The 21,111-nt window shown below is 37.8% G+C and overlaps 1 protein-coding gene across 1 annotated transcript in view; it reads left to right on the top strand.

Annotated features, from left to right (window-relative positions):
* Positions 1-439: 439 nt before the first annotated feature.
* Positions 440-21,111, top strand: part of eIF3l (eukaryotic translation initiation factor 3 subunit l) — a 425,669-nt gene continuing 404,997 nt past the window's right edge. The window contains exons 1-2 of the mRNA XM_090377051.1: positions 440-550; positions 13,174-13,222. Coding sequence (XP_090233177.1) covers positions 518-550; positions 13,174-13,222 — 82 coding nt within the window. The 5' untranslated portion in view covers positions 440-517. The remainder of the gene's footprint in view (positions 551-13,173; positions 13,223-21,111) is intronic.

Genomic DNA, 21,111 nt, shown 5'->3' with positions numbered 1-21,111 from the left:
CTTGGTAAATGAATCAAATATCTATGATACCCACTTATCTTAACTGTGTTCACAAGTAAGAGAAAAATTCTTATCTACTAACAGGACCGTGCAAAGGTGCAGACTTCGATGTCTCCTCGATTGGGGCCTCCTGAATCGGGAGTCCTGGTGTGCAACTGTGGGATGCATCCCATTCACACCCCATTTTCTAATTTCTGATCAGATATCTACAAACTAGGCTTACTACAAACTTATAAAAACAATAACTGGAATGGTACAATATATCCATTTTAGCTCTTTTACCAAATCTTGTTCAGCGACAACAAGAACAACTGTTTGCTGGGTTTTCATGTAGCGATCCCGATATTAGGGCAATTTACTGATCTCCTCCTAGAGAGAGTAGTGGCGCTATCTTTGGAATCCAAACAAGATAGGTGTCGTTTTAAGACTTTATACACGTGGTGTGGTTAATTTTCTCGGTTTGTTCGGTATAGTGTATCTTGGTTTATTTTGAAACCGGTTGTTTTGTTATTTTAATATGTACGAAGGCGAAGAATTCGTGGAAAACGAGGTAAATTTCATTCAAAATTTGGCTGTACCGTGATTGTATTTATGTATGTTAACATTATTTGTAAATAATAAGTATTGTCAATCATTTCCAGCTTAAAAACAAGAGGTTGTGATCGTGACTTCATTTTATGCAAACTTAAAGTTGAATAATACCGGAAATATATTTATTTAATTAACCTAGATAAATGGCAGTCCTTTCTAAACTTTTTTGATGCCAACATATTCTACATGGTAAAAATATTTTCTCACCATATCCAGAAGTTTGTAATTATTCGACGGAGCCATATTTGTTCCTTATTTTTAAGTTGGTGGTAAATGAAACGTACGCAACTTAGTAGTAAAAATATGATGTAAGGATTAAAGCTTATACAGCTTCAGTCAACAAAAAAAAAAAAAAAACATTTACCCATCCCCCTAAAATTTATTAAAACCCATTTCAGTAACCACAGATGAAAGCTTCAACAGTCAAATGCTTGTTGACAGGAGAGACTGTTTCTACAGGGATTGGGTACACTTAAATAGAAAGGGTGCAAGAATATTTGCTGATGCTATCAAGGCAGTGTCACGTGGGTCGGAAAACTGTTAGCTTGGAGGGGGATACACAGACTAAATGGTTAACAGTGGCCACAGGCAGAGGCAAAAGTGATTCTTGCACTGCTTCGATTGGAATGAACAACAGCCTGGAAAGCAAGGTAATGGAGACTTTAAGGACTGCCTCTTGCTCAGAATAATCACCTGAGAGGGCATAAATTCAAATTGAGGAAAGACAGATGTAGGATAGATGTGTGGAAATTTGCCTTTAACTAGTGGGTTGGTGGAACAGACTTCTATCCCTTGTTGTGGAAGTTGATAGCCTAAATAAATTTAAAGCTCAGCTGGACAGGTATTTTGAACAAATGGAGTGGTGAAGTGGAAGGGTTTTTTTTTTTTTTTTTCGGCTGATGCTGCATAAGCTTGCTTTCTTGCATCATATGCCTCTACTAATGCTAATGCTAAAAACATAACTGACTGTTGGGAGTCATAGTGGAACAAGTAAATACATGGGCTGTGTTAGGATAACCAAGAGTAGGAACAGGTGAATGTCTACTTGCGTGTACACCAATGCCAGGAGTTTAATTAATAAATTTGCTGAGCTGGAAGTGCTAGTCAAGACATCAAAGGCAGGTATTGTTGGGATAACAGAGACATGGTGTTACACAGATGTAAGCAGTGCAGAATTGGAATTTGGGGAGTACAATGTGTACAGAAAAGATAGAGGATAGGAAGGTAGGGGGGGTTATGCTGTTAGTTAAGAAACTCATAAAATCTAAGGAAGTGCATCCAATTGATGTTGGCGGACAATTCAATGTTGAGTCTGTTTGGTGTGACGTAAGCATTGGGAAAGGAAAAATTAGAGTAGGTGTGTGTTATAGGCCAAATGAATCTGATGAATATAATGAGCAATTGTGCAGAGAAATAGAGTGGGCCAGTAAATCAGAGTGTCTTATAATGGGGGATTTTTAACTTTCCAGATATTGACTGGAACTTGTGGGTTGGTTACTCACACACTAGCAAGACTTTTGTGGATTTATGGAATGACTGTTTTCTTTCGCAACATGTTCGAGAGGACTCTTGATCTGATTATCAGCAGTGATTATTCATGCATTAAGAATTTGCAGATAAAAGAACCACTGGGTGACAGGGATTACAATGTAATGAAGTTGAAATTACTTAAAGATGTAACTACCATCAGGGCTAAAAGGAATGGGCTTTTGCTTTCGTAAAGGTAACTACAGAGGTCTCATACAGTTTTTAAATTCTGTATGGGATCAACTGATGGTGTTACCAACCTTGAATTCTAAATGGGAAGCTTTCAGGGGCTTTAATTTTGGAGGCTACTAGGCTTTTCATTCCAACTGTAATCAAGTCACAAAGGAGGTTAGGCAGGCGAAGCCGGATTACGAGAAATCTTTGGCAAAGGATGCAAAGAAAAACAGCAAAGTGTTTTTTACTTATGTAAACTCTAGAAGGGAAGGGATGAATCAGATTGGACCACTTAACATAGATGGGTTGACTGTTGATGATCATGCTCAGTAAGCTGATAAACTGAATGAGTGTTTTGCATCTACATTCACACATGAGGAGTTATTCAATGAGGGGAGTGCCAGAAGTTTATCAAATGCTAATAGGGAGCTAAGTGATTTTGTAATAACTGAGCAAAGTGGAGAAGAAATTGTTGAAGTTAAACATAAGGAAGGCACCTAGGGTGGACAGGATCTATCCAGTTATATTAAAGGAGGCAGCAAAGGAAGTAAGCAGACCCTAGCCATATTTATGAGAGATTTTTGGACTCATGGGAGGTCCCCATGGACTTGAGGTGTGCAAATGTATCACCAATTCATAAGGAGGGTTCAAAAGGTGACACAAGTAACTACAGACCTGTTAGTTTAACTTGTGTTTCAGGGAAAATAATGGAATTCCTGGTTAAATAAGCATTTCAGGATCATCTAGACAAGACTGCAGTAATAGTTAAGACACAGCTTGGGTTTGTTAAAGGGAGGTCTTGTCACACCAATTTGATTGGATACTACAATGTGGTCACAAAAGAACTGAATGCCAAAAATAATTTTGATATCATATACTTGGATTTTAGGAAAGCTTTTGATACTATTACACATGAAAGACTGCCGTACAAATTGGAGAGGTATGGCATTAAGGGTAAGTTGCTATAATGGATAAAGGGATGGTTGAGTGGGAGACGACAGAGAGTGGTAATCAATGGACACTGCCCTTCGTGGACAAATGTTATTAGTGGAGTTCCCCAGGGTTCGGTATTGGGCCCACCGTTGTTTTGTATATTTATCAGTGATATCGATGAAGGTATATCGGGTTTAATGTCCAAGTTTGTAGATGATACACATCAGAGGTGATTACTTCGAAAAAAAAAAAAAAAAAAAACGGCGCCTCTGTAGCCAGGTGGGAAGGAGCAGCAGTGCTAGCACACGCTTCTTGATTAGACCGGGGTTCGAGCCAGTCACCACCAAATACGGAGGATGCGGAAAGGTCAGGGAATGACCACCGCATATTCCTGGAGCAATATGGCCTTAGTTGCTAATGCTCCTAAAAACCAAATAATAATAATAACATAACTTCGAAAATATATAACCTTACTTTGCCATTAGTTTTTTCTTTTTTAGTTTATTCTTTTTTTTTTAATAGCATCAGTCTCATTGTTTAATTGGCACATTGTGTATACTTGAATTTCAGAAAAGCTTTGGACAATGTTACACATGGAAGGCTAATGTTCAAATTTGAGCAGTATTTTAGGTAAGTTTCTACAATGGATAAAAGGGTGGTTGAGTGTGAGTGGGAAAAGATAGTGGTCATCAATAGACGCTGCTGTTTGTGGACTAATGGTACTAATAGAGTTCCCCAGGGTTCGTAATTGGGCCCACTGTTGTTTTGTATATTTATCAATGATGTTAATGAAGGTATATCGGGTTTAATGTCCAAGTTTGCTGATGATACAAAGGTAAGCAGGGTTGTTAACGACAATAAGCTCCAACTGGATCTATTTAAGTTGGGAAAATCGGCTGAGAAGTTGCAACTGAAGTTTAACATTGATAAATGCAAAGTACTGCATATGGGTAGCAATAACTGAAGAGAAATGTATTAACTTTTTGGTACTACACTGAGGGAAGTTGTAAGTGAAAAAGACCTGGGGTAATTGTGCAGTGCAGACAGGCTGCCAAGGCACGTTATGGCATCTTTTCAATGATGTATAGGAATTTTGCTAGCAAGGACAGGAGGTGATTATCCTGTTATACAAGGCAATGGTCAGGCCACACCTAGAGTACTGTGTGCAGGTCTGGAGGCCTCATTTTAGGAAGGATGTAGAGTTGCTAGAATGAATACAAAGAAGGGCAACAGGGTTGGTGAGGGGAACAAAGATGGTGCTCTTACCAAGAAAGTCTTAAATTCTGCAAATTGTAGCACCTGGCGAGTAGGCACCTGTGATCTAATTGAGGTGTATAATGCCTTGAAGGGTTGAGCAAGCTGAATTCTGATGGGATTCCTTCCTCTTGCTCAGACTAAGAACCTGAGGGGGCATAGTTTCAAATTGAGGAAAGATAGTTGTAGAATAGATGTGCAGAAATTTGCCTTTAGCCAGCAGTTAGTTGATTGGTGGAACAGGCTTCCATCTTTTGTTGTGGAAGCTATTTTAAGGCTGAGCTGGACAGGCATTTGGAATGAATGGGAGGTGTTTTTTTTTTTTTTTTTTTGGCTTTTGTTTCATGCTAAAACATGCTGGCATACAATGGCCATGGTTTCCGATGCACCTAATAAATACTCAAACAAACAGCCAAAACAGCCAATTCCCCCCTTTTCCCTGGTGGGGCTTATCCCCACTGATATTTCTGGGGCCGCCTCCCCTATCGTCCCCATACTTCTCTCTGTTCCTCTGCAGTGCAGCTCTGCTACCAGCGGCATCTGGCATTCTGTAGAGTGCTCCCTTGTGTGGTACCTTTACTCTCTTTCCCCTGGCAGGGGGACAGGTTCCTATGTCCCTCCTCTTTTCCCTGGTGGGTCTTATCCCCACTGGTATTTCTGGGGCCGCCTTCCCTATCGTCCCCACACTTCTATCTGTTCCCCCAGCCTTCATTCAGTCTTCTTCCCCTACTCTAACTTGCACAACCATCGCGCTTGCTCAATCTGATTAACTTTAATTAGATTGAGCAAGTTTAATTAACTAAATTAAACTTAGTGTCTAAATTTAACTTTACCCTAACTTAAATGCCAATTCGGGCTTAACCTAATTTCCAGTGCTCAATTTTTTTTTATTTATATATATATATATATATACACGAGGGGGTATTAAAATGTTCATACCCTGACCTAGATAAAACATCAGCAGGAAGATGCCTACTGATTTTGTGTACATATTCAGTAACTAACATGTGAAATTTCATTCCCAGAGGTGGAGCCTGGAATCTGAGGAAGGATGCTATGGTTGACAAAGTGGAGTATCAAGCAGTGATCAGGTTCCTGCATTTGCAGGGCAAGAAAGCTCAGGAAATTGACGAAGAAATGAGAGATGTATTTGGACAGAATTGCCTATCCTGTAAACTTTAAAAAAGTGGAAACAGGAGTTTCAGTACGGTACATTTCAGATTGAGTTTACTACTCGTTTATATTAAATTGCACTAACAGAAAAGTTGAATAAACCAAAAACGGCAAATTTTCTTTGTTTTATGGTAGTGACCTCCAGACCTGTGCTTTAGTAAAATGTGAGCTCGCGTGAGATGATAGTAGTGTATTTTCACCTTAACCCGAAGTTTTTTACAGAAAATTTCATTTTGACCGTTATCATGATGCCAACTAAAAGAATAAGTGACGCGGTACTAGTAAATCTACCAAGAAAAGGAAAGCAATAGATTTAGATCAGAATATTAAAATAATAAAGATGTATGAAAATGGTCAAACATTAACAAGTATCGTGCAGAATTTAGATTTGTCAGTGGCAACAGTGAACACAATAATAAAGGACAAAGAAGACAGAATATAAGAAGTGGTGAAGAGATCGCACCAGTGAAGTCAACTGTAATAACCATAGCTATGAAATACATATAAGTTTTTATAGTAGCTAGCATGCAATTTTTCTTCTTTTTATGTTTTTCTTATGTGCCACTCCGGCTACTTCACCACTGTCCCCAGATAAAATTTTTAATGGAACTAATTCAAAATATATAACTATTTTTCTATATACATAATTAATGTATAAAACATATATAGTATGACCCAGAGCTGTAATGCTCAATACTTTCTATGTTGATATCAATATTTGTAAAATAATAAGAGAAGTTTACCTCAATATAATATGTAAAACACTTCCGTATGATACTCTCCAGAAATTAAAATGAAAAAATCGAAAAACTTACATTAGAGTAACAAATAATTTAAAAAATAATTAAAAATCAATTTAACACAATAAAACTCAGTTTAACACAATAAAATTCAATTTAGCACAATTAAAAATCAATTTAACACAATTAAAAAAAAGAAAATTAATTAAAAGAATTTAACAAAAGAAATTGCAAAACGATTTTCTTTAGGAAGGAAAATCGTTTTGCAATTTTTAATTCTTTTAATTAATTTTCTTTTTTTTAATTGCGTTAAATTAATTTTTAATTATTTTTTAAAATTATTTGTTACTCTAATGTAAGTTTTGCAATTTTTTTCGTTTTAATTTCTGGAGTATCATAGGAAGTGTTCTACTTACAATATTGAGGTAAACTTCTCTTATTATTTTACAAATAAAAAATATAACTAATTAATTGAAAAATATATAACTATTTTTTTTTCATTCTTCAGAGGATATTATTTGGTTTTTGTAATTTTGGCATATCATGCATATAGTAGCAATAATTTATTAGTCATTCCCCAGTTATATAAAATTCGACTTATGTAAGAAGTCCTGGAATGTATCATTTACTATATAAACAGTATGTCAGGGACTTACTGTATATATAGGCCCTAGCCACTGAATTCTTAGGAAGCAAGGTAGCAGGGCCTGCCAGAGTACGAACTTCTAATGTGATCCCTCTATGCTTGACCTGCCTCCTCAAGGCAAAGTGTAGGCAATGTGGGGTCTCACTAGGGGCCCAATGGCTAAAAGGTCAGAGGAACAACACAACAAGACATTACATGACACAACAACACACTTACACTTTTTAGTAAAATCTCTGGCCTTCACAGAGTTGTGTGTTACACAAACAAAGTGCATAATGCGGAGATGGGGAGAAACTCCTGGTACCATAAGACCCAAAACATTTGATGTCATAGGGAGTGAAATGATTTTTTGATAACTGAGAGGGAAATGAAAGCGATTGCAGCTAAACATCAAAAATTTGTCATTTGACATGCATTTGTCAAGGTTAAACATCAGTTGCCACTTCTCAGCCCATCTGCCCAAATTTTCTAGATCCTGTTGCAGTAGCACACTGCCAATTGGCATCCGGAGTTATTAGTATTAGTAGTAGTGGCATGTGATGCAAGAAAGCAAGTGTATGAGCTTATGCAGCATTAGCCAAAAAAAAAAAAAAAAAAAAAAATTCACACCATTCCCTCCAAATGCCTGTCCAGTTCCTCCTTAAATTTATTTAACCTATCAACTTCCATGGAAGTTTATTCCAGCAGTTAACCACCCGCTGGCTAAAGGCAAATTTCCGCACATCTATTCTACATCTGTCCTTTCTTAATTTGAATTTATGCCCCCTTAGGTTCATAATCTGAACAAGTGGAAGGACCCCATCAGAATTCAGCGTGCTCAACCATTCAAGGCCTTATACACCTCAATCAGATCACCGCACAGGTGCCTTGTCTCCAGCCACTGCAATTTGCAGAATTTAAGCCTCTCTTGGTAAGAGGATCCCTTCATTCCCCTCACCAATCTTGTTGCCCTTATCTGTACATGCTCAAGCAAATCTACATCCTTCCTAAAATGAGGCCTCCAGACCTGTACGCAGTACTCAAAGCGTGTCCTGACCATTGCCTTATACAGAGGGACAATCATCTCCTTTTCCCTGCTAGCAAAATTCCTGTATATCGTTGACAAAACCCCACGACCTACCCTGGCAGCCTGCCTGCATTGCTCATATCTGACTGCACAATTACTCCGAGGTCTTTTTCATTTTCTACCACCTTAAGTGTAGCACCACACAGTTGGTACTTTTCTCTCGGGTTACTTCTACCCATATGAAGTACTTTGCATTTGTCAAGGTTAAACATCAGTTGCCACTTCTCAGCTCATCTGCCCAAATTTTCTAGATCCTGTTGCAGTAGCACACTGCCATTACTGTCATTAACAACCCTGCCAACCTTTGTATCATCTGTAAACTTCAACACTAAGCATGATATACCTTCATCAATATCATTGATAAATATACAAAACAGTGGACCCAACACCGAACCCTGTGGGACTCCACTAATAACATTAGTCCATGAAGAGCAGCACCCATTGATTGCTACCCTCTGTCTTCTCCCACTGAACCATCCTTTTATCCATTGTAGCAAGTTACCCTTAATACCATTCTGCTCCGATTTGTACAATAGTCTTCCATGCGCAACAGTGTCAAAAGCTTTCCTGAAATCCAAATATATGATATCAAAATTATTTTTTGCATCCAGTTCCTTTGTAACCACATCATAATATCCTATCAAATTTGTCAGACAAGACTTTCCCTTAACAAACCCATGCTGTGTCCGAATTATTGCTGCAGTCTTGTCTAGATGATCCTGCAATGCATCTTTAACCAGTGACACTCCATTATTTTACCCGGAACAGAAGTTAAACTAACTGGTCTGTAATTACTCTTGTCACCCTTTGATCCCCCTTTGTAAATTGGGGATACATTTGCACATCTGTCCGTAGGGACCTCGCCTGAGTCCAAGGATGCTCTCATAATTATGGCTAAGGGTTTGTTTAGTTGCTTTGCCGCCTCCTTTAATATAACTGGATAGATCTCATCCACCCCAGGTGCCTTTCTTATTTTTGAACTTCAATAATTTTTGCTCCACTTTGTTCTCAGTTATTACAAAATCATTAAGCACTCTGTTACAATTTGATAAACTTGTGGCATTTTCAAATCTTAATAACTCCTCATGTGTGAACGTAGATGCAAAATACTCATTCAGTTTGTTTGCTATCTGAGCAGGATCGTCAACAGTCGAGCCAAAGATATCAAGTAGACCAATCATTCATTCCCTTCCTTTTAGAGTTTATATAAGTATAGAAATTATTGCTGTTTTTCTTAGCATCCCATCTGCCCAAATTTTTCCTAATCTGCCTTTGCCTGCCTAACTTCCCTTGTGACCTGATTACAGTCTAGCTTATATCTGCCATAGGCTTCTGAGTCGCTTGATAATTAATATGCATCCCATGCATTTTTCTTCTCTGTCACGAGTCTCATTAGTTCATTTGATAACCATTTAGGCCTAAACCTTGAACAATATTTCTTAATAGGTATTTTTGCAACACTGACCTGTACTTTTAAGTAAATCTGCAGATTTACTCTTAATGTCATTGGTGCCAATGTGTACAACAGTATCATTTTTTTTGTGCCCTTAATAGATGATATATGCTTTACAACGTCATCAACTTTTGCCCCTGGCAGACATACCCTGGTCCTGTTCCATCTATCCTTTTTACACAATATATTCCCCATCTCCCTGACAATAGAGTCATCAACAATAACTAGTTCCTTTTGGACCAGTGCATTCTGACATGGAGATTGCCGCTGTGTTGCCTGATGCCCAGGAGTGAGTTCTGGCATTGAGTTGGGCAGCTGAGAGTTTGACGGGCCCCTCATATTAATTTCTTCGAGGGCATCTACCTTACACCACAAGCTATCATAGACACCCAGTAGAATGCTGAGTTGATGCTTAATTTCTAGACACTCTCTGCACCTGGCACACACAAAGACATCCTCCTTGGCTAGATCATGTTCTATTCCAGAGAGTTCGGCAAACATTTAACAAATTGCACATTTTTTTTAGGCTGTGATGCATTGGAGAATCGCTCCCCTCAGTTCTCCCCCGAATCAAAGCACTCCTGCCAATTTGTGCCCGTTGCTTTGCTGCTCTAGTCTGGGGCATGATATTTTAAATTAATAAGATCAATAAATTTAATTAATTGTCAATACTGCGCTATCTAATAGAATCCTAAATGCAGTGATGCGTATTACGCTATATAATTATACGTTAGAGCTACCTGGTTACCACAATTAAAAATTTGAATTCCCTACAACTCTATGCAAAAGCAGTGGCTGCAAGATTCGAACGAAATAATGGTTTTACGTATATTAAGTAGTAATCTACAAAAACTCTTTATCTAAATTAAAAATAAAAATAACCAGTTGTTGGGATCAGTCCGGTTATATTAAGTGTCGATAACAGTGTTGGTAAGCAAACCCTTATCCATAATTACAAGAGAATTTTGGATTCAGAAGTCTCATTGGACTGGAGATATGCAATTGAATTCTCAATTCAAAACGGTTTATTGTAGAGTTTCATGAGTAATTATAGACTTGTAATCCAATAAAAATAATTAAATTATTGGTTAAAGAAATAATGCAGGACTATTTAGACAGGAATTTAGGTATACTGCAGTCACAGTATGGATTTGTTAAGGGGTGATCTTGTCTAACCAGTTTGATTGACTACTATGATGCAGTAAGAAAGGAACTGGAGCAAATAATTTTGATGTGATATATTTGGATTTCAAGGAAGTTTTTGATACTGTTGCACACAAAAGACAGCTGGCAATTAGAAATTGCAGCAGTGTAGCATTAGGGCTTGTTGTTTGTTATTTGGTTTTTAGGAGCATTAACAACTAAGGCCATATTGCTCCGGGGATATGCGGTGGTCATTCCCTGACCTTTCTGTATCCTCCATATTTGGTGGTCACGTCCTCGAACCCCGGTCTAATCAAGAAGCGTGTGCTATGCACTCCTTCTCCTGCTCACCTGCCTACAGAGGCGACAGCATTAGGGCAAATTACTACTATGGATAAAGGGATGGTTGAGTGGAAGAAGACAGAGGGTGGTTACCAATGGATATTGCTCTGCAGAAATACACTGCAGGCCTTATGAATGCCTTTTCATTGTGATCAGTGTTTAAAATTAACATTATGCAATGAGATGGAGGAAAAAAATATACCAGCAGCAAACAAATACCATTAGGTCTCCTATAATGATATTAATATTTCATTGGACCACCACGAGCTTAATTACCACTTTGCACCTATCTGGCATGAAGTTTATGAGATTCTTGATATAATCGTTGCTTAGTTCGTGGTACCAGACATGAATAATGGTTTCTTGCATTGTTATCTTGCTTGATGGTTTTTTTTATCAGCAATTTTCTGTCCCCATGACACTCCAGCAGTTTTCATTCGGGTTCAAAATTAATTATTTCTTTGCCATGATAAGGATCGGATATTGCAGTCTTGCATGAGATTCTTCATCGAAATATCAAAAAAAAAAAGATAAAACAGTCAGTGTTTGAAACAAGTTAAAATTAACACACCCTAAATTGTATTAAGTGATTTTTTAATGTTGACCTGCCCTTACTTGTAGTGTGGCAAGGTGCAGAGTCATGTTGGAAAACACAATTTTCAGTTCCTTGAATGAGATCTCTTGTGGGAATAGAAGAAGCCTCCTTTAAAAGTTTTGTGTGGTAATTACCATTAGCACTACCATATGCAAAATGTATTCTGCCCACTCATTTATTCCTTATGCATCCCTAAGCCATATGGCCCAGTGGAAACTTTACTGTTGTTGAATACACTCAGGGTGATAAGCTTTGTTAGATTTACTCAATAATCTGTGGAAGTTAAATTTTGATTTATCAGAGAATGTCACAGATTCCTCTCACTCAGTTGTCCAATTAGCATGTTCTTTAGCCCAGGTTAGTTGTTTTTTTTCATGGATTGTCAATAAGGGCTTCTTATGAGGTTGATATGCTTTCTGACTATTCATTTCAAGTTCTGGTACTTTGTCAGACAGTTCTATTGCTTTCGTTTACCCAAGTATGTATGTTACTTTCGTATGAATTTTAGGTATGTGGAACTTGTATGATGATCGTGGAGGCATAGATGCTTCAGAACTCTGTCCTATGCTGCAGTATTTTTCTGTTTCAGTCTGGTTCCAGATTTTCTTTTGACTTCTGTGGTCTTTTGAGGTAACTATAACACAGACTGGTTATGGCCTAATTTTGCAGATATATGTTGACTAGGAAAGCCCTCCCTATCAAGAGTAATAATTATGCTTTTCTTCTTTGGAGTTAAATGAGCATATGCCATTCTGTTGCTGAACAGGATGTGAAGAACAGATAATAGCAGATGCTTTTACAAACAAGATGATGCAATGCCTCTCTGATATTACATAGATGTGTTGGTCCTTCTCACTGTAGATCTTTGTTTCTGATATGGTTTGAAGACGACTGTGTTTTGCCTTATTGAATGAAGGCATGACCCAGTGAGGGTAGTCAACATTTTGTGTGTAAGTACATATGTATATCTAATTCCAGCATCCCGTTTTTATTGTATAAGCAAAAATTGAAGTTTGTTTCTTATAGTTTTTTATTAGGATTTTATGACAGTTGATATGAGATTTTTTTTTTTTTTTTTTTTTTTTGATAATGCTATATAAAACTTGCATTAGTGCTATTACTAATACTATTTTTTTCCTTCTAACCCCCTATTTTCTATGGGACTTTTGTCAGTCATAGTTTCATTAAATGTGGTACTTTTTGGAATGTATCCCCCTCAGTTGGTAAGGGCTGTACTAAAATTAGCATTAATTTAATTGTAATAGAAATTTAAATTTTAAAGCTTTTATTTTTTGATGTAGCCATTACACAAGGGTGCCTGGAGGGTTAAAAATTCTTCTACTCACCAGCAGGAGTTTGAACTCCTTCAAATGAATGGAAAGAGAAATGGACTGCTAATTAAATATGAATGTTTTCATATTTGAAGTTTTAAGTTATGATATTTTTGTTTTGCAAATTTTAGAGGTCATTTAAGTAGGCCTGTAGTAACATTTGATACTGAGTTATATTAATTTAATTTATTTTATTTTATTTAAGTATGGCACCTACTATTCTACAGCACCTCACGAGTATGATATTCACAGTGGTAAGTAATCTTAAAATGAATTTTGTGCATCTTATTAAGAAAAACAAACACAAATAACTTAACATAAGTGCCCATGTGTGTTTTTTAATAAAATTAAACTTTTGTATATACAGGCATTTCTCATTTAACAAATTCTCACTATAACAAATTATTTTCATTTATACCTTTTATATTTATATTAAAAATGGGTGCTGAAAAAATACTCTTATGGAAAGTTCAAGTAAAAGGAAGGCCATCACATCAACTTGGATATAATGAAAAATGGCATAGAAATATACAGAAACAGGGTTCACAATATGGAGATACCAAGCATATTGAACTTGGCTCGGAGTTCGGATTTGTAAGGGGAATAAAATTCTTGAGGAAATTCTGAATGATAGTGTCATGACACCAACAAGGTTACAGAATCATAATTATGTTATTATTGAAATGGAAAAGTGTTTATCCCACATCAGGATCAGACTCAGAAATGTGCTCCTTTCAGTAAGGCAGTGATGAAAGCATTAGGCCTTTATGAAACTTAAGAGCATGACAACAGAAGAGGAATATAAAGTAAGCACTGGTTAATTTCACCTTTTCAGAAAATATCAGCTTTTCAATATCAGAGTGCAAGGTGAAGCTGCTAGTGGATATTTTAGCAGCCGAAGCAATAATAATTACCCTTTTTTTTTTTTTCCAGTTTTCCTTGAACAGTTGAAAAAGAATTGAAGAGTGTGGGTATTCTTGAAGACAAGCTTTCAGTGTTGATAAGGGTGCTAATTTAAAAGAGGATGACTTCCAAAACAATATCACTCAAGAGAAGAAAGCAATGCGAAATAGTAAAAAAAAAAAAAAAAAAAAAAGCTATATGTACTTTTCATCATTAGTTCGCCCAGCACTTTGTATCTGCTGTTAAACATTATAGCAAGTTGAATACGCTGGAATTTAAGGTATTGCTACTACTTGTTAATTTTGTTGGTATCTCTACTATCCTGCTTATCTTGATTCAGTGAAAGCTACCAAGTTTTTACCACCTAACCACAAATCTCCATTTTTCAGTTCTGGACTAAGCAGTTATTACTATAAAACCTGAAGTGGATATTTATGAAGGCAGTTCCATGATGTAGTAAATGCACCTTTTTTAAAATTCTGAAAAAAATTCAATATTGTGGATGCAGTAAAGATTATCATATGAACATGGTTTGATCACATATGAACAACAATATATATGAGGTATGGGGAAAATATGTGAATGAATTCTGAAAAATCAAACTCAGTCAGGAAGCAGTGGTGGCTGAAGTTATGGAGATGGCTAAATAACTGAACTTAGAAATGGAATTTTAGGAATAAAAGAATTGGGAAATGATGAGCTTATAGAACTGCAAAAGCGCTATCATTAAAGGTCCTTTAGCTCTGAAGAATCCTGCAATGAGCACCATTAAAACTGATTTAATCAACCAACGGGTTAGATAACATGGAAAGGCAATCATAAAATAACACAATTCGAACCTGCAACACAACAAGTCAAAAATATTAAAGTATAAATACTTAGTGCTGTACTTCAGATGATTTCAATGTTGTTAATGAGGGCCAGCAACGTGTACAACGATATCACCATTTGTGTCATTAACTTTGGCTCCTGGCAGACATACTCTGGTCCTATTCCACCTATCCTTTTTGCACAATATATTTCCCACTTCCCTGACAATTTAGTCACCAACAATAACTAGCTCCTTTGGGACCAGCACATTCTGCCCTGAAGGTTGCCACTGTGTTGCCTGGTGCATGAGTGTGCTCTGGCATTGAGTTGGGCAGCTGAGAACTTGATGGGTTCCCCATTTTAATTCCTTCGAGGGTATCCACCAGACTCTTCAAGCTCGCATAAATGCCCATCAGAACGCTGAGTTGGCGCTTAATTTCTTCACATTCTCTGCACCTAGCACACACAGACATCCTTCATGGCTAGATCATGTTCTGTTCGAGAGAGAGAGAGAGAGAGAGAGAGAGAGAGAGAGAGAGAGAGAGAGAGATCCGCAAACATGTCTCATTTTGCACATTTTTTTAGACTGATGCATTGGAGAATCGTACCCTACGGTTCTCCAGTAAACCACAGCACTTCGCTACTTTGTGAAAGTTGCTTTGCTGCTCTAGTCTGGGGCATGATTTCCATTTAAATACAATTAACTATAAAAATTTAAAGGATTTATAAATTGAATTGATTAATTGCCAATACAATACTAAGCTAACAGATGCCTACTACAGTGCTACGTATTATGCTATCTAGTTTTACATTATGTCTTACGCTACCAAGTTCGAGATATACGTAATGTTATTCCGTATCGATACTACACAATGGTGGCAAGTTTTGAAGGGTACAAATTTTACCAATACTATGTAATAACCCACAAAAATCTCTATCTAAGTTCAAAATAAACTAAGTATCGTAACTAGGAATAGCCTCCCCCTTTATTACTTATTGGGGATTTTAATGGACATAACACTCTGTGGAGTAGTACTAACATCAATGGAAGGGGACAAGTCATAGAGCATATGCTCACTGACAATGACCTCTCCCTCCTAAATGTGAGAACAAACGCATTCTTCCACATGTCTACCGATACGTTTTCTGCCATTGATCCATGCTCCCCTTCTCTCCTTCCTTCACTTATATGGGAGGTGGAAGAAAACCCATATAGAAGCAATCACTTCCTCGTGATAACCACCCTAACTAGTTGTAGACCGTGTCAGCCATTTAGTTTACTGCGGTGGAAGATTGATCAGGCTGACTGGAATGCCTTTCAACACCTGGCAAATTTTGACATCGCTACAGTCAGTCAGGAGCATATCACTGATGCAGTCGCATACGTCACAAAAAATATTGTCCATGCAGCTGCAATTGCAATCCCAAAAGCATCCAGCTGGTTTCCACTATTTCCTAAACTTTGGTGGAATTCAGAATGCACAACGGCAAAAAAGGCATAAAACAAAGCCTGGGGGATATTCCGCCGATATCCCATGACTGATAATTTAATATAATTTAAACTTGCATGTGCAAAAGCATGTTATATCCAACGCCAGAGCCAAAGGAAATCTTGGATCTGTTTTACATCATCCATAACCCAAGCCCAAAAGTAGTCTGGGACAAGATCTGGAAAATGAAGGGAAAATACCCACAATCGAGCATTTCTTGGATGTTTTTTCGGCATATGTTGCTTTTCCGCTACTTACTGGTTTAACTGCTTTCCTGGCCTCTTGGTATGAGAAGTTAAGTTCTGTCTTTAGTCGTTGTATTTCCTTTTCTTCCTTCCACCACTGGCTAGCTCTTGAATACGCAGGGTGTTCGGCGATCCTCGAGCACAATGGATGTCCAATTGCAGACTGAACTGCAGTTGCAAATACTCTAGGGGAAACATTTGCCAAAATATCTACAGTAACATCATTCCCGCAGAGTTTTTGGCCCTGAAAGAGAAACGTGAGAAACATCCATTAAACATCCATCCTTCAAAAGGGCTTCAACCCTTTACACAGGAAGAGTTAAATTGCAGCACTTTCTCACGCGTGCCAATGCTGTGGGGCCAGATGACATCCACTACAAAATGATAAAACATCTGTCACCTTATTCTAAAAAGCACCTATTAATTTTATTTAATAGAATTTTTGGTAACAAACAATTTCCGGATTCCTGGCAAAAGGCTATTGTTCTTGCCTTCTCAAAACCAGGAAAGGATCCTAGAAATCCTAGTAACTATTGTCCTGTCGCTCTGACAAGCTGTTTGTGCAAGATCCTGGAAAGAATGGTTAATGCCCGCCTTGTGTGGTATTTGGAAACAAATAGTCTCTTTCCAGGACACAGTGCGGCTTCCGAAGAGACAACCACTTTGGATCATTTAATCCGACTTGAAACATACATTTGTGATGCTTTTATTAAATCTGAGCATCTGGTAGCAGTTTTCTTTGATATTGAAAAAGCTTATGACACAGTCTAGTGATTTGGAATATTACAAGACCTCTACAACTTTGGTCTTAGGAGTAACCTCCCTCTCTTTATTAAAAATTTCCTTTCAAATCGCCATTTTCAAGTCTGTTTAGGATCCACTCTCGAGAGAGAGAGAGTTTTGTCAGGAGGAGGGATTCCCACAAGGGTCCATTCTAAGTGTCACGCTTTTTGCAGTCAAAATAAACTCTGTCAAAGAACAACTTTCACCCGGTAAACAATGCCCTCTACGTTGACGACTTTACTATATTTTGTAATTCATGCAATATGAGGGTCATTGAAAGGCACCTGCAGAAAACCATTGACCACCTTACATCTTGGTCATTGGCTAATGGGTTCAGATTTTCATCACAGAAGACAGTTTGTGTACACTTCTGTTGCAAACGTAATCTTCATCCTGAACCAGATTTAAGGCTTGGACAAAACAACAGCCCAGTCGTAGCAGAAGTCAAATTCCTTGGACTTATTTTCAACAAAAAGCTGACATTTCTTCAACATATTCGTCAGCTTAGGACGAGGTGTGTTAAAGGGCTTAACATCCTTCGTGCCCTTTCGTCAACTTCATGGGGCGCAGTTCGGTCTACCCTTCTTCGTCTCTATCGAGCCGTTGTCCGTTCCAAACTCGATTATGGGTCTCAGGTATATGGATCTGCTAGTGATATACTTCGGTGGTTAGGTCCAGTCCACCATCAGGCCATTTGGACAGCCACATGAGCATTTTGCTCATCTCCTGTCCAAAGCTCAGCCACAGGAGCATCCCGCTCATCTCCTATCCCTATCTCTTCGATGTAAGCAGTTGTATTTACATTACACCTTTAAATTGAAATCCCTGCCTGATCATCTCACGTGGGCATCAGTTTTGAGCCACGTTGGGAAAATCTCTACAACACCCGTCGGACTGCCATCAGACTTTTTGGTATTCGGAACCAAGGGCTGTTAAATGAACTAAACATGACGGTAGACAACGTTGCCCAGTCACCAAGGCAACCCCTTCCACCTGGTATGCACATCTGCCAACTTGTGACCTCCCTTAAGATCATGGAGAAGGCTAGTACGCCGCCTGCCGCCCACCAACAACTCTTTGCATCACATTGGGTGCAGTACTCTGACTTTCTGCCAGTCTATACAGATGGCTCGAAGTCAGAATCTTATGTGGGATCTGCTGTTGCATTTCCTCACAAAACATTATCATTTAAGATCCCACAAGAAACTAGCATTTATACTGCAGAGTTGCATGCAATTGAAATTGCCCTTGAGTTCATTATAAATAGTAGAGGTATATGATTTATTGAGCGTGTTACAGGCTCTACTATTGGTGAGGTACAGCTCTCATCCTGTCCTGTCCCGGATCTGACAGATGCTTTGTTTTGTCGTTGAATCAGAATTTGACATTCGCTTCTGCTGGATCCCAAGCCACATTTGGATCTGGGGAAATGAATTAGCTGATGCCGCTGCTAAATCAGCCATTTCCCCGGATAATCATTGCCTGTCAGGCAAATAATACGCTCTAAATTATATTCCCAATGGCAAGAATCTTGGCATGGACAGACAGCAAATAAACTACATCATATTAAGCCTGTAATCATGCAATGGCAGTCCAGTCTATGCAGGGTCCGAAGCAAGGAAGTTATTCTTGCTCGGCTCCGCATAGGTCATAGCCATCTAACATACTCCTTTTTTCTGAGGCCAGATGTGTGTGAGACGTGTAACGTTATTTTAACCGTATGTCACTTTTTTATCGAATGCCCTGTCTTTAGAGTAGCATTTTTTAGAACTTTTAATAATCTGGCTGAACCATTTACACTCAGTCAGATTGACAGAGACACATGTCTGACGTTTTTAACTTTTTACAATCGATCAATTTATATACAAAGATTTAAGTTTATATTTTATACCTTTTATATAACCTTTAACCATAGTATCATATTTACCTTTTTGACATGGTAGCCTGTTTTTAGGCTGATCAATATTTTTGTATTAGTTTTATTTTTTGATTTGGCACATTATGGCCACAGCTGCCAGTGCACCATTAAAAACCAAATCATCATCATCATCTGAATAATTTCCTCAGCTATTGCAAATCTGTGACCTTTCAAGGAGGCTTTAAGCTTAGAAAACGCTAAAAAAAAAAAAATCACAGGGAGCTATATCTTCTTAGTATGGTGGAACCATAGTTTGAGTGCTTCTCATAAATTTTTTTAATGAAGAGTAACGAGTGTGTATGAGCATTGTGATGATGGTGCCAATTCTCTGAAACCCACTCAGGCATATTCTCCGAAAAGCATGGCACAATAATTGTAAAACTGTTTTGTGTACAGTTCAGTTTGACCATGCATGGTAAGCTCACAGTGAACAGTGCCTTATGAGTCCAAAAATATGATAAGGGTGATATTTTCATTTAATCGAGATTGTCTCTTTTTTGGTGGGGGGGTGACATTGAGAAGATTGGGTCTCAGCTTTACACTCACAATTTGTCATCATCAATGATAGGAGAAACTAAGTGTGGATTAACAACAGCATGCTGATGAAGATTTATATGTGAGAATTTTCCACGTTTGTCAGTACAGATTCAAGGTACAGATTTGGCACATGTACCCAAATCTCATGTTATAATTGATTGGCAAATCCCATAAGAAATAAGAACTTCACTAGCAGTTTCATAGATATTTAAATGTTGATCACTTGATAAGAAGCAATCGAATCATTGGTGTTTTAAGTTGATATCTCTGACTTAAGTTGAAGATGAGTAAACTTTGTGAACCACTGTAAAGCCATTGTGCAATATTATTATTATTATTATTATTAGCTATATGGTGCAAGGAAGCCTGAGGCTTGTGCTGCACCAGCCAAAAAAAATTCCTGAGTTACCCTTAGAGAGAGAGAGAGAGAGAGAGAGAGAGAGAGAGAGAGAAGTAGAAAGGAATCACCAAGAAAGAGAAGAATGATGATATCTAGCTCAGAACCCTGGGTTTGCCAAGTCCATACTCACCAGATGTGAGCCCCTGGGGTCTTAAGTTCTGGATCAGACTGTGAGAATTATATTATTGTTTGAAATGGCATTGTACAATTATAGTCATATCCCAAAATTATTTAATTCTTTAATAACTTAGTGTACAAAAAAATTGTTTCTTAGCAAGTGAGTGGCTAAAATTCATGCTTATATAAAAGATGTAAGGGGAGGGTTGCAAAGTTTTTAGATTGATACAGATCTGCAAAGTTTTCTTAAAAGACAATAATTGCGATGTGTTCTGTGATTCTTCTTGGGTGTTCATAGAAAATTTCAGGTTTGTAACTATATTCTTCTTCTTTGTAGAGAATGTTGAAGGTGAATGAAGATGGCAACTGTTAAAAAAATCAAGCACCATGCAGGCAGAGTACTTTCATTTAAAGGGAATGTTGCTGAAGGAAATTCATGAAGACGTGCAGCAAACATGAGAATATTGTCCTATGTATGCCATGGTCAAAAAATGGGTTGCAGAATATAAGTGTGGACAAGACAGTGTTGAAGTTGCACCCTGCATTGGCAGGCCTGTTATCATGTTGACACCTGTAAATGTACATGCCATTCATGATCTGATGATACAAGACTGCAGAATAACATTGAGACAACATTCAGCATCTCCCATGAGCAAGCTCTCGATATTGAATGTTTTAGAAATTAAGATGTTTCTTTAAAGTGGGTGGGTCCCTAAAAGCACTGAATGTAGATTAGAATTGGGAGAGATTGAGGCAGTGTCATGAAATTATGCAGCATTTTGAATGTAATGGAACTTAGTTTTCGGATCAGTATGCACAATGGATTAAACATGAGTGCACTGCTTGTGGATTAACTTGAGACTAGGGGGAACCTTTAAGGCTCTGGGGGGGGGATTTTTATTAGCATGGCCTGCATTTGTAGGTAGTAAGAATCTATTTT

Source organism: Mastigoproctus giganteus, chromosome 7 (genome assembly GCF_048544385.1).
Source record: "Mastigoproctus giganteus isolate SK-2022 chromosome 7, ASM4854438v1, whole genome shotgun sequence".
Taxonomy (NCBI): domain Eukaryota; kingdom Metazoa; phylum Arthropoda; class Arachnida; order Uropygi; family Thelyphonidae; genus Mastigoproctus; species Mastigoproctus giganteus.
Note: the sequence above shows the minus strand (reverse complement) of the source record. Positions and strands in the feature narration are given on the sequence as shown.